At 40.8% G+C, this 12,386-nt stretch overlaps 1 protein-coding gene across 3 annotated transcripts in view; it reads left to right on the top strand.

Moving 5' to 3' along the window:
• The window catches only part of LOC106816003 (rho GTPase-activating protein 190-like), a 71,905-nt gene that overhangs the window by 46,408 nt on the left and 13,111 nt on the right, over positions 1-12,386 (top strand). For all 3 annotated transcript variants that reach the window (XM_014820553.1, XM_014820536.1, XM_014820545.1), the window contains exons 4-17: positions 133-220; positions 2,141-2,262; positions 2,809-2,962; positions 3,211-3,362; positions 4,361-4,513; positions 5,022-5,136; positions 5,447-5,570; positions 5,918-6,119; positions 6,318-6,491; positions 6,711-6,849; positions 7,292-7,404; positions 8,099-8,280; positions 8,601-8,802; positions 9,017-9,237. In XM_014820553.1, the coding sequence (XP_014676039.1) occupies positions 133-220; positions 2,141-2,262; positions 2,809-2,962; positions 3,211-3,362; positions 4,361-4,513; positions 5,022-5,136; positions 5,447-5,570; positions 5,918-6,119; positions 6,318-6,491; positions 6,711-6,849; positions 7,292-7,404; positions 8,099-8,280; positions 8,601-8,802; positions 9,017-9,237 (2,141 nt within the window). The remainder of the gene's footprint in view (positions 1-132; positions 221-2,140; positions 2,263-2,808; positions 2,963-3,210; positions 3,363-4,360; positions 4,514-5,021; positions 5,137-5,446; positions 5,571-5,917; positions 6,120-6,317; positions 6,492-6,710; positions 6,850-7,291; positions 7,405-8,098; positions 8,281-8,600; positions 8,803-9,016; positions 9,238-12,386) is intronic.

Raw genomic sequence — 12,386 nt, 5'->3', positions numbered from 1 at the left:
AAGTTGGTCCTAAATGTTGGCAACACGTGCAATTGTATGCTAGGCATTGTTGGGCCTCCTAATCACGCATGTTTTTGGCCTATAATGAGAAGATTTTTCAGTACTTTTACTGTTTTTTAAAATCAATTTTAGGAACTGGGACACATGCCAGTGGTTTCTTCACGAGCACCCTGACTTTGATAAATACTTTGTAGATTTAGGAGAAGGAATGCGGTGGCAGGTAAGCTATGTTAGTTCGAGTAATAATATAAACTTGTATAAATTAGGGCAACGGGATGCATGTTAAAGGCATACTATGCCCATTAATTATGCAATGTTGACGAATGCTAGAGTAACTGCCACCTTGTGTAGTTAACAAGTACATAACCTTACATCCAAACGCGTATTAGTTTGTCCAATATCACTGCTGGTTACTAAGAAATGTCTAATTGAAGTCCAAGAAATCGGTTGTTTACAGTTTCAAACCGCTGGCCACGAAGCGGGTGTGATACAGATTTATAGTGCAGCGGACATTTTTGCACGCATGCTCGGCCGTACGCAATGCTATCATCAGTGATTTCATAAACACGGACGCTCGTGATAAGGAACTGTTTGTCAGGGCTGTCCATGTGCGTCCGTGATTAGTGCGTGTGTTTTACTGCATTTCCATGTTTAGTTCGTGGCCGTGGTTACACAGCTGACACCTCCATTTCATCTGGCATTCAAAACATGTTTTCGGACTCCTGGATGACATTTACGGCACGTAAATGAATATCAACAACCGATTTCAAGTCTTGCTTGTAATGTAACGAGCAGTGATATTGGACAAACTAATACGCGTTTGGCTATAAGGTTATGTACTTATTAACTACACAAGGTGCCAGTTACTCTGGCATTCGTCAACATTGCAGAATCAATGGGCCTAGTATGCCTTTAACTACTGATTACATTATATGACCCGAAGTGATGTCACCCTTATGAAATCACGGATAAATCACTTGACGTTCGCGCCTAACAGTGAGTGAAATGATACCCGTCTGCGAAGCGGACTACTTACACCGAGACAGCGATCACTCTCAATACAAATTCTACTAGTTATGTCGATCGCTCGAAAAGTGGTTAAATTTGGTAATCGAACAGTTCGAAGCAAACTTTTGTGTTTATCCGATATAGTATGTAAATAGAAGATCACAAGCTGTACTTCGTTAAATTTCGTGCACTAATTGTTAAAATGAAAATACAAATAGAACTATTTCATCTATCTTGAGTGAGCGGAAGAATCCATGTCAAATGTGAAAATAGGCCTAGAATGTTTCCAAGCCCTTGTCACAAGCTCCATAGACATGCAGCGAACTGGCAGCGTACCAGTCTACCGTCTACCCCTATACCGGGTACAGTCTACCGTGCTACAGGTCGTGCTGTGCAATGCGTAGTGCGAAGACAATATGTCAGCCCACATATCACCGAATTTACCGCTGTTCATTCGATATACATTTCAACACACGTAGCCTTATTTACTCCGAAATACACATCGTTAACGAGTGCAAATGCTTAGTGGACTCTACTAGTACTGTTCATCAAGGCGCAGCGGACTGGGAAATAAGGGACAGCTGCGTGAAATAGACTATAATATATACTGCAGCAGTTCGTACATGCCACCCTGATGAGGAACACTTTCTGTCACCTAGTCTTTTCTTTGGATCCGTGCGCTGGCTTGCATTATGGCGCATGGATCCACCATGTTATCTTTTCTTTCCCCTCTGCCGCGCGCACTTCTCTTCTATGCGCGGCCAGTGCTCCATATTTGGCCATCTTCCATATCATTTCAGTTACACTTGCATCACTTCCACTGGTTACATTTGCTGATCTACATAATGTTCGTTCTTCTCTGAAACTGGATTGACATGCACTAGCTATAACAGTGTTGAATCTATGTGTTTCTCTTCTCAAAAAGCAGGAATGGTTTCTGCTGACAACATTTGCATATCTGAGCTTGTACCTCACATTAAAATTTTTTGGAATAACTGTGTGTAACTTGACTATCACACCGGAGTTCATACGTAGGCTTATTTGCGTGATAATACATGTTTTACTGATTTTTATTTCAGTCTAATGTGTACACGTGTATGTTTCACCTGATTTACTTTGTTTGTTGTGCTAGGATTCAGAGTATGTAGACAGTATAGACCACCGAGTCCCGTTTGACCTGTTGGAGTTGTCTGATGCAGAGACCTGCTTTCGTAACCATGTCAATGCCCTGCAGGCAGAGCAGAAAAGACTGGAGTAAGTCTACTGTCACAGCAAAATTTAGATGTGACATGTGTCGACCTGAGAAAATGTGATACTTTTTAAAAGCCCATATAATTGGTTCATAAATATGTATCCTTCTATATTATGTATTCAATATACCCTGTGGGGTAAGAAACCTGGGCTTTACTTGTATGTCATAATAGCTACAGTTTTTTAAAAATCTTTTACCAATGCTAGCATGATTTTTTTAGTGTAATAATGTAATCTTAGTGGCAAGCATACCGATCTTAATGGTGTATACCTGCTGTATAAAACCTGTGCCGCTTGAGTGGTATTTATGATATATAACTTTTGGCGGATAATTCTGAACCTGGCAGGAACAGGATATGTTGCAAAAGATATGTTATCAATGCCAAACCTTATAGGCTTTTCTTCTGCACAACGGTAGACAATACACAGCATTACTAACTGAAACATGCAGTTGCTAGATCAGTAGTTGCAGAACACAGCTGCTGGCTTTAGGCAGGATACACGATAATATTGCTAAACCTTATATGTCTAATTGCTATTTCACTGTAGCATGCAGAAGCAGTTCAAGCAGCTGCTAGAGACGACAGCACAGGTGACGCCGGGGAAGCCCTTTGCTGATGTCGCTATCTTCTTCATGGGACGAGAGTGCTACGAGTCATTACCTGACTGTGATCGACGCGAAATATACGATTATCATCAAAAGGTACGTTTCTACGGGAGCGCAGCGGGAACAAACGTGCGAAAGATGTGGAGACTTTCTTCCGGCATATCTTGGTCAAGTAGAAAATTAGCATGCGTTTGTGAGCCCACTCATTTATTTTCAGCGAAACTTCTTACCGTGGCGTAACCAGGCCTGCTAGTGGTTTATTAGAATTCTGAAGCCATATACATGATGCGAGTTTATTGATGAATTTGTTTTGCATTATGTACCAGCTTGTTTTTTTCTTGTAGGAAATTACCGAGCGTGCCAAGTTAGCCTTTCAGGAGTTGTTACTAGAACATTCTGACCTGTTCGCCCGTTTTACCAACATGGAACCGCATGCAGTGCCTCTTACACAGGAAGACCTAAAAGAAATACAAGAACCTCTTGTACCAGACACAAGGTTGGTGCAAATAAGGCCGTTAGAAGAAGAAAAATATACAATATTTAAGAAAATGCATTGTCTTGGTACTTGTAAGTTAACAGGGGCCTGTTATCAAAAGGCTAATTAAGTAATTATCATAAGTCTAAAATTCTGTAACATTTGCAGTACAATTCTGTTAACGTGCCTCAGCATGACTGTATCAGATGCCACTTGCATCATTCCTAATATGTTGCACGTAATGAATTTAGTACGAAAGAACTTGCTAATACATTTGCTGAATCACAGTCGGCAATCGTAGCAATAGAGTGTGCTCCCCTGTAACCGTGGATAGATGTGCACCAGCTGTAACAGAATTGAGCCTCGGTGTATCTGTTCACGAAAAGCGAAGACGGTTCTTGCCGACAGCCTCTGTAAAGAATTGCGGAGTCTGTGCGATTGTACCTCACATTCCCTAAATGCCTCGATTTTGTGTGCGCTTGGATGAATTTTGTGTACTTGTTAATTTTTTACTGATATAACTAGATGGAGAGGGGGTGGTGAAGGGCAGTATACAAATACAGAGAAAGAGGGGCAGGCCAACAAGCAGGCAAGAAGGCAGGCGGCGGGCGGGTGGACGGACAGGCAGACCGGTAGGCAGACAGGACGGCGGAGAGGTGGTCGGCCAGTGGACAGGCAGATAGGCAGGGCGGGTTGGACAGACGGACAGGGAGACCGGTAGGCAGACAGGACGGGCGGAGAGGTGGTCGGCCAGGCATGCCAGCAGACAGACACACACACACACACACACGCACACATAGACATGGCAGGCAAACAGGCAGGCGGGTAGACAAACTGACAGACAGGTATGCAGGCAGTCTAGCAGATGAGAAAACCAGCATTAGAATATAAGTCATTGTTGAATATACAATATTTCTTCTAACAACAGCCTGTACTCTTTAAAACGTGCAACGTCCAACATGCACTTATCCTGGCACTCCACAACGTCTGGTTGACAGCACGTGCTGCTTTTTATGTAGGTATCGTATGCTGAATCGGCTAGATCAGCATCGGACAGGCATGATTTTACAACACCTGGGCTTCATATGCTGCCCAAAGCCAGAGAATTGCCCAAGTGCACCTATGTGCTGGGATATTTCTGTGAATAAAGTACTGGCTAGTCGTGCTCACAGGTATGTACAGACAGGTAGTACCAGGTAACACACCTGACCTGAACCAGGGTGCGTGTGTCTGTGTGCGTGCGTGCGTGCGTGCGTGCGTGCGTGCGTGCGTGCGTGCGTGCGTGCGTGCGTGCGTGCGTGCGTGCGTGCGTGCGTCTATGTCTGTGTGCATGCGTGCGTGTGTGTGTGCGTGCGTGCGTGCGTGTGCACGCACGGGTGTGTGTACATATACAAACTTGTGTAACTCAGTGGAAACCCCAAAAGTCCTTTATAGAGGGGTGTCTATTCTATAGAGCTGGTATTACTGTAAAGCTTCCACTCAATGGGAATGCTGAAATCCCTTTATAGACAGGTGTCTATTACATAGATGTATCCACTAACACAGGTATTACTGGATGTATATATACGTTTTTTGTACAGTTGTGTGCATATACTATTAACGTACAAGGTGTTATTGATAACCTAGGAAGATGTGCATAAGCGTGTTTCACTAGATCTTCTTTCTTCGTCTTTATTTCAGACCAACGTCGTGGACAACAAACAATCAGTTTTTGCTCGAGCCACAGAACAGCCAGCTGAATCTCATTTTCCTGGGCATTGACAGACTGGCTGATGAACTTATAAATGAAATTCGGGTATGCTAACATACTACCTGTCTACACAATTGATCCTGACAATCATGTGTGGTATTGTTGTGCAATGTTAAAAAAAATAATGCATTTGCTTTCCAGTGACCTTTCAAGCTACAAAAACAAATGTTATTGAAACATGCTATGTAGTCATTTAAAGGCATGTATCAGCCTCATGATGATGGTAACATAGTCTCAGTCTCATGATAACATGCCTTTTATTGTGAAGTCAATGATAATGTCTTTTAATGCTGTTAATGGAGTTAATTTGCTCTGTGTTATCATGGCCTGTAATATATCGTTGTAATTGTTACAGGCACAGTGTATAGATGATGAGTACACGATTGACGACACGATCTACAGTTTAGACTATCGGCCAATAGATGGTGATGTGAGTCGACCACAAAATGCCTTCAGGACTACTGACTTCCTTCCTCATGGTGCGTGCTGCTGGATTGATCATAGATGTTTGTTTAGTGTTCCATGCAAATAAAGTACATGCTTCACAGTATAAAGACCTATGTTAAATTATGGTAACAATTTAGGGATGTGACAGAAGTTCGGGATCATGAGTGGTCGGGGTCATGGAAATATACTAAATAAACTACGTAAAATTCTAGATCTGTAATATCATGAAACTGCAGTAAAACTGCAGTTCACGAGTAAACTTTCAGTGTTAGCGTAGTGGTATTTCTATTAAACGTATGATGATAAGGTGGAGATGATCAAACGTGTAATGAAATTTTAGTATTTTATGTGCTTATGGTAAACAATTTATGCGACACAGGCTGCTTCTGTATCTACAACTCCCTCTCATCACTGGAGTACATTCAGGATAGCTTGCAGAAGACGCTGTTAGCCAATGTTGACAGAGAAGATGGACTGCCATTCCAAGGACTGCCTATAGTGGTTGTATTTGCCTGTGATCTAAACTATAATGAGAAAGACTTCATGCTTCTACGGGAGGAGGGCCAGCATCTATCTGATAGGTACTTGTCGAAACGGAGTGTGTTTGCATTTGTGCGGTCGTAATGTAATCTTGTCAAAGGGTAATAAAATTGATGTGGTGGATAGTAACGACATTATAGACATGCTACATTAGCTATATGCCCATTTATTGTAATTGTTGTACTACTCTTCATAGACTGGACGGATGTTAATTCACATGCGTTCACTCTGTTTACCAGTTTGCAGTGTCCATTCATTGATAACCTGCCTGATGAGTTCCACCATCCAGGACAAAGGTTCTCAGAGGATCAGGTAGCAACAGCACTCAGGGCCCTCGTGGAGAGCATTCGCTACAGGGCCGGATTCGTGAATCCCTATCAGGGCCTTAGTGAGAGCATCGAGCCAGATATCAGGTTACACATATTTTCTTGTTTTTCAAGTTTTATCATTGCAAACTTGAGTTATAAATTGGATGAACTATGTGGTATATGCCATATGGTGTTATATTAATTAAAATTGGTCATATTTGCGGACTTGACCCGGCAGAAATGTAGGATTGATGCGCGTGGATGGCGAGTGTCAGACGTGTCGTGTGTTGGCTGTTTTTCCATTGGGAGTGAAATCATTTACAGGATCACTTTCTGTATGATGTGCGGAGATCCGTATCCTGCGGAGTTAGTGCTGGGCCCCTTACTTCGTCACCAGTGTTGCTACATCGGTTCAGAAAACTGCATCACTCTAGAGACGTTCTTAGGGGATTCCAAACGAAAGGTACGTTCTGTGGTATCTCATGTCTTGCATATGATGAAGTGTAGTTCCTTTTAGATACCCCAGTTAAATCTATTGGATTTATTACATTAATCTTTGTTCAGTACGATTAGCTAAATGTTCCGGATAGCATTTATTCGTATGTTCATGGATGTAATTTCACACTCGTTATCAAATGTAATGTTAGAAACGTAAATGCTTGGTGTCTGTAGGAGAAGTATCTAAACTATGCTCAACATAACGTTTCCTTCTTGCTTATTTAATGTTGATATCCTACATCAGTCTGACATGGCTAGAACAATTGGTGGAAACTTATTCTAATCTGTTTGCTCATCACATTGCAGTGTTGTGGTAACATTAATCATTCTCTTTGACAACATTCACCGCATTGATATCGATGACAGTTGAATGTGTGTATGATTGATGTGAGACGTGTGTCTTCCAGGTTGAAGTGCTTGTTACGTCATACCATGCAGCCGGGCCTCTCCGCGACGAACTCTGCCACGGCTTCGTACTTGTCTATTCTGCCAAGCGCAAGGCTTCATTGGCTGTGCTAAAGTGAGCAAACTGCGATATGTGCTTTTCTGTAACGGATACACTTTATTTTGTGAAAATCTTCAAGAAATCAAGTGATGTAGTTTGTGCATGTTTTTTTCTCTACTAAGTATAAGATCTACTTTTTCTGAGTTTCATTTCAAAAACAGAAAATATTGGATTTTAAAAGTCACATGTGTTGTACGACATTTCTGGAATATTATTATATCACAATTATATCATTTAAGTAGATATTTGTGTTTGAATTGCTGAGAATTTCAAAAATTTTATTACATCGCCAACAATACTTGTGTGGTAACAGCAAAAATCCGTCTTCATTTAACCGATGATTTTATTTTAATTTCTAAATTCTCATTACCTACCCTGCTGAAATAAATGACATCCTCTCCCAAATATGGCTTTTCCCTAGCTTTAAATTGTATTAAAAGATGGAGAAGTGTGTGTTCTGTAGACTTCGTTTTTGTGTATGACTGCGACACAGGCATTTTGGCCAAAATGTCATCTATACACAGGTGTCTATTACATAATGATAATTTCACTGTATATTCAACTACATAATTATTTACTATATAATGTATCAAGAGATAATTTAAATAATGACATTTATAGGCAGGTGTCTCTTGTAGAGAGGTGTCTGCCTATACATATTTGCTGTATAATCATTTATTTGTGACTTACTGACCATGGCCCTCCACAGGTCATTCACGGGCGGCATGGGACCGAATGTGCCTCTGCTTATCGTGGCTGTGACTGAGAGTGGAGGTGCCTTCGCGTTCTTCAACAATGAGTACAGTCAGTTTCTCATCACGGATGGCAACAATCTTGCCGACCAGCTAGGAGCCAGGTTCCTCACGACTTCTACAAACTTCCAGGAGCAGAGTGAGTTTTTTAACCGAAAATTGCGTTTGTTATGCAATTGTTCAGTAAGCGGGTATCGTGGCACATCGATCTCTAGGGGAGGAAGGTGAGGATTTATAAGTATGTGCTTCATGATAAACATTTGGACGTGATTTATGATTATTTCTGTGTGATGTGAACATATTCACTAACCTAATGGATAGATGATATTCATTCAATTGAATTTATATATTTGTTCCTTGTATAATGCATGAGCCATGATACTTTTGTAGGCTTTCCAGGTTATGTATGTGGTTGATTACTTTGCATGTTACTTATTTGGTGTGTACTCAAATTTGCAGCAGCCACATACACACCATTTTTCAAAGAGGCATGGGATAGGAAACAGGAAGTAGAGGGATTGTATAGACTGCGAATGGCTGATATGGAGCCTCTTCCCCATCAACTTCAAGTGGCACTAGTGTCACCCCTGGAAAAACGACCATCTGGTTCAATTCCTGTGGCAATTCCTAAAATACCTTCCAAATCTGACCAAAACGGAAAGTATGTTGACACTGCTATTGTTCTAAATTGTTTCTTTACCATGTTCAAATCTGTAATAATGAAATTCCAGTAAATTTGCTTGCTGCCTGCTGACACGTGTCACTACGCTTTTGATGTTTAACCTAGTTCATCCTTCGTCGCCTAGTGCTAGTGACGGATAACCTAGCCTTGAATCCCTATAGCTAAACTTTTCGATGTCCTGTGTATCTTCCAGTGCTGGCGACTATGATAACCTAGCTCTGAATCCTCATGAAGATGGTCAGTACAGTGCTGATGAGGCGGAGTTGCCGTCTCCGTCGTATGATGGCAGCGAGAGCCTTGAGATGTACAGTTCTGTCGATGACAGTCTGCTGTACACAGACGTCAGACCAGTGAATGACCGCGACCAACTGATACGACCCAGTCAGCTCCGGCAGCGCAGGAGCATGTATGCAGGTATGTACATGAATGGCTGAGTGACCACTGTGTGTGTGTGTGTGTGTGTGTGTGTGCGTGCGTGCGTGCGTGCGTGCGTGCGTGCGTGCGTGCGTGCGTGCGTGCGTGCGTGCGTGGTGGGCATCTGCAGGTTATGCTTACTCTGCAGGGATGTGCAGCCAGAGGAAATTTCATGTCGTTGGCACGCTTCTGTTGGAGAAACCGTATCCTAAGATTCATTTCAAATATGAGCTGTATAGGTTGGGATTTAGTTATTGTGAGTTTTTTGTTCTATCGTTATGGGAGTGGTGGTGGCGGTCACCGTGTGGTTAGTGTTTTGATTTTGTCACCTGTGTTGTATAACTTTACGCCACATTACACATTTAAATTTTGTGACAGTCCTCATGGAGTCATTGCCCTAAAAACAAATAGCGGGATTCGTTTAATATTGCCAATTCGAAGCAAGTTCTGTTGCATATTTGTGGCACTGGTCTGTGAGTAACTGGATACCTCATTGCCCAGCAGTAACGTTATCACAGATTTAAAAGGCTTATTGTAATTGCTTTAAAATGTGCGTGTCCGTGCACACGCTCGCGTGTGTGTATGTCTGTGAATATAAAATGTAGAATGTTCAGGGATCTCAGGTCGTTGCGTGTGCAATGGAGTCATTCAGGGTAGCTTAGGCTAGTTCCACTGAGAGAAAGTCAAAATACTTCAGGTCATTTGAAAGCGGCTGAAATTAAGGTACTTCCACTCTTCAGGACACGCAGATGTTCCAATAAATGTAACATGTGAAATGGATAGTAATGGAATGATAGGCTCTATTCAGATGGAACAATGGCAAATTTTTTTTAGTTTGACGTTAAGTATCATAATTGAACTGTGTCACATAGATATTGACACTTTAATTCTCGTCAAATTTTTCTATAACCTTTTTTACACGACTAAAGATTACGATTATTGGGGTGGATATTCTATACAGGTGACCATTTACATCTACGGTTTGTTTGTTTATTAATTTGACAATACGTTACTTGGTGTACAAATGCTGCCATCTATTTCTGACCTAGTGTAAAGGATTTTACACACCCTGTCCTCACGTAGAGGCCAGTATTTAAACACCTGTGTGCAATCTGTGAGCATTAGGTTAGTATGGTTTGCCTTTCAGATTTCTCAGTGAACACATTTCCTAAGAGCAGGTCCCCTGTTTTATTATCACCAACCAAACTGCTGGAAATGAGTTGGAAGTCATTGGCTGAAAAGTTTGGTGGGTTGTCGCAGTGCACTGTTTTTGCATCGAAAACTTTGTAAATGCTGCTTTGTTTGCAGTGAGATTGTGCATTGTTCTTCCTGTTTGAAAAGTTACTGCATATCTGCCATCTAGGGATGTTTAGTTGGGCTACTACACTGCATACCTTCCCTACCTGACCAGGATTGTTTCATAACTGTCATAGTAATGTTCGTAAATGCCTTATAAGCTAGAGCACGTCTCTAACACAATCGCTTGCCTGACGTATAATATTGTATGCCGGATTGCTTACATGCTTAGCTCCCACTTTATTATACTTGTGGTAATAATGAAGTAGAGAGATTCGTAGAACCACAAATTGCCGTGATGTATATAGTGCAGTGACTATTACACATCACACGTGAAGCTGGGCTGATTTCTAAATGATCAATTGAGTTAGGTATCGGCAGAAGTTGGCTATCAAATTTATGAGGAACGATTAATGCTTGGTGTACATTGTGAGTGAGGTGGAGTGATTTCGACTAAATTAGTATTGACCGTAGTAGAGATATGACTGAGTTACTCATGTCTAACACTGGTCTGCCGTGTGCATGCAATTTTCTTACGTGGTAAGCACGCAACAACGTTTACGTCACAGATTACACGTTTGATTATTATATATTTGTTATTCTAGTTATACTGTTTTTATAAGTTTTTCAGAGTTGTTGATGATGTTTGTTGTGAATTATATTAGTAGCAATGTTGTTTTTTGCTCAAATCAGCGGAATATACTATGGACTACCGATATCGTCATAATATCAACACAATTAATTTAAACGTTATACCGGATTTTACACAGGAAACCTTTAGTCTCCCTTCAGTTAGCTTTTGCTGTGCCACTACATAGAAAACAATTTAGAATGGGTTGATGCATATGGGCAGAGCTAACATAAGCTTAAACAAATGTAGAAAAACCTTCAATGAATGTAGAAAGGGAAGTGGTGGCAAACTTATTCCAGAGGTGATGTTATATTGTGCCTTTTTGTTTATTTGTTATTTATTATTGCATGAAGTGTAATTAGGGTGTGAACAATACGTCTGTTGACCTTAGTACTGTTAAAAGATAATACAATTCCCCAACTTGGAATTTTATGTTGTTCGTGAAAGGGATTGTGATAATGTTCTAAAACCTGGCAATTAATCTTTAACCAATGAAATAATAAGTGAATAATTAAAATAATAGTTCATAATTTTAATAATGAAATACGTAGTTGGCAGAATGTATATTGATACGTTAAACACTAACATTTATTGCACGACTGGCATGAAATACTCCATTTGGTATAACTTAAAAAGCAGCCTAGATATAACCTAACATTACTACTCAACGTGTAGCAAAATTCGTATAAAACATACGCCTAAAAATGTCAAGCCCACACGAGTTAAATATGGACTCTTTAATCCGTAAGTTTAATCTTCCTCCAGTGTTATAAGTTGTATATTACCGTTTTCATGTGATACCATGTTCCAAAAGTTTTCTGAATTTTGAATGCTCTCTTGTGATTCAGCTATTGCAATCATTGATGTTCATGAGTGTAGATCAAAGCAGATGATCAAATTTGATTACCCGTGTGCTTTTAACTCAAGAGCCACTTCATAATTTTAATTGATGTAGTGTTATTATACTAACTCTTAGTGTTGCTGTTCATTTCATAACAAATTGCTGTTTTGACCTCTTGCAGAATCACTTTAATTTCTTGCACAGCATTGTAAAGGCTCACTTAACGTACAACCACTTGCTCTAGTGAACGCATTTGACCAGTTGCTTGCTGTCTCACTCGCTCGTATATAGAATCCATTCGCCGTTTCACCACGGGGTTTGATCTCCACCGTCGGCTAACTGGTTTCTCCTCCTGTCTGTGTGGGTGCAGATCAGTATAGG

The sequence above is a fragment of the Priapulus caudatus genome, unplaced genomic scaffold (assembly GCF_000485595.1).
Source record: "Priapulus caudatus unplaced genomic scaffold, Priapulus_caudatus-5.0.1 Scaffold30, whole genome shotgun sequence".
NCBI classification, from domain to species: domain Eukaryota; kingdom Metazoa; phylum Priapulida; class Priapulimorpha; order Priapulimorphida; family Priapulidae; genus Priapulus; species Priapulus caudatus.
Note: the sequence above shows the minus strand (reverse complement) of the source record. Positions and strands in the feature narration are given on the sequence as shown.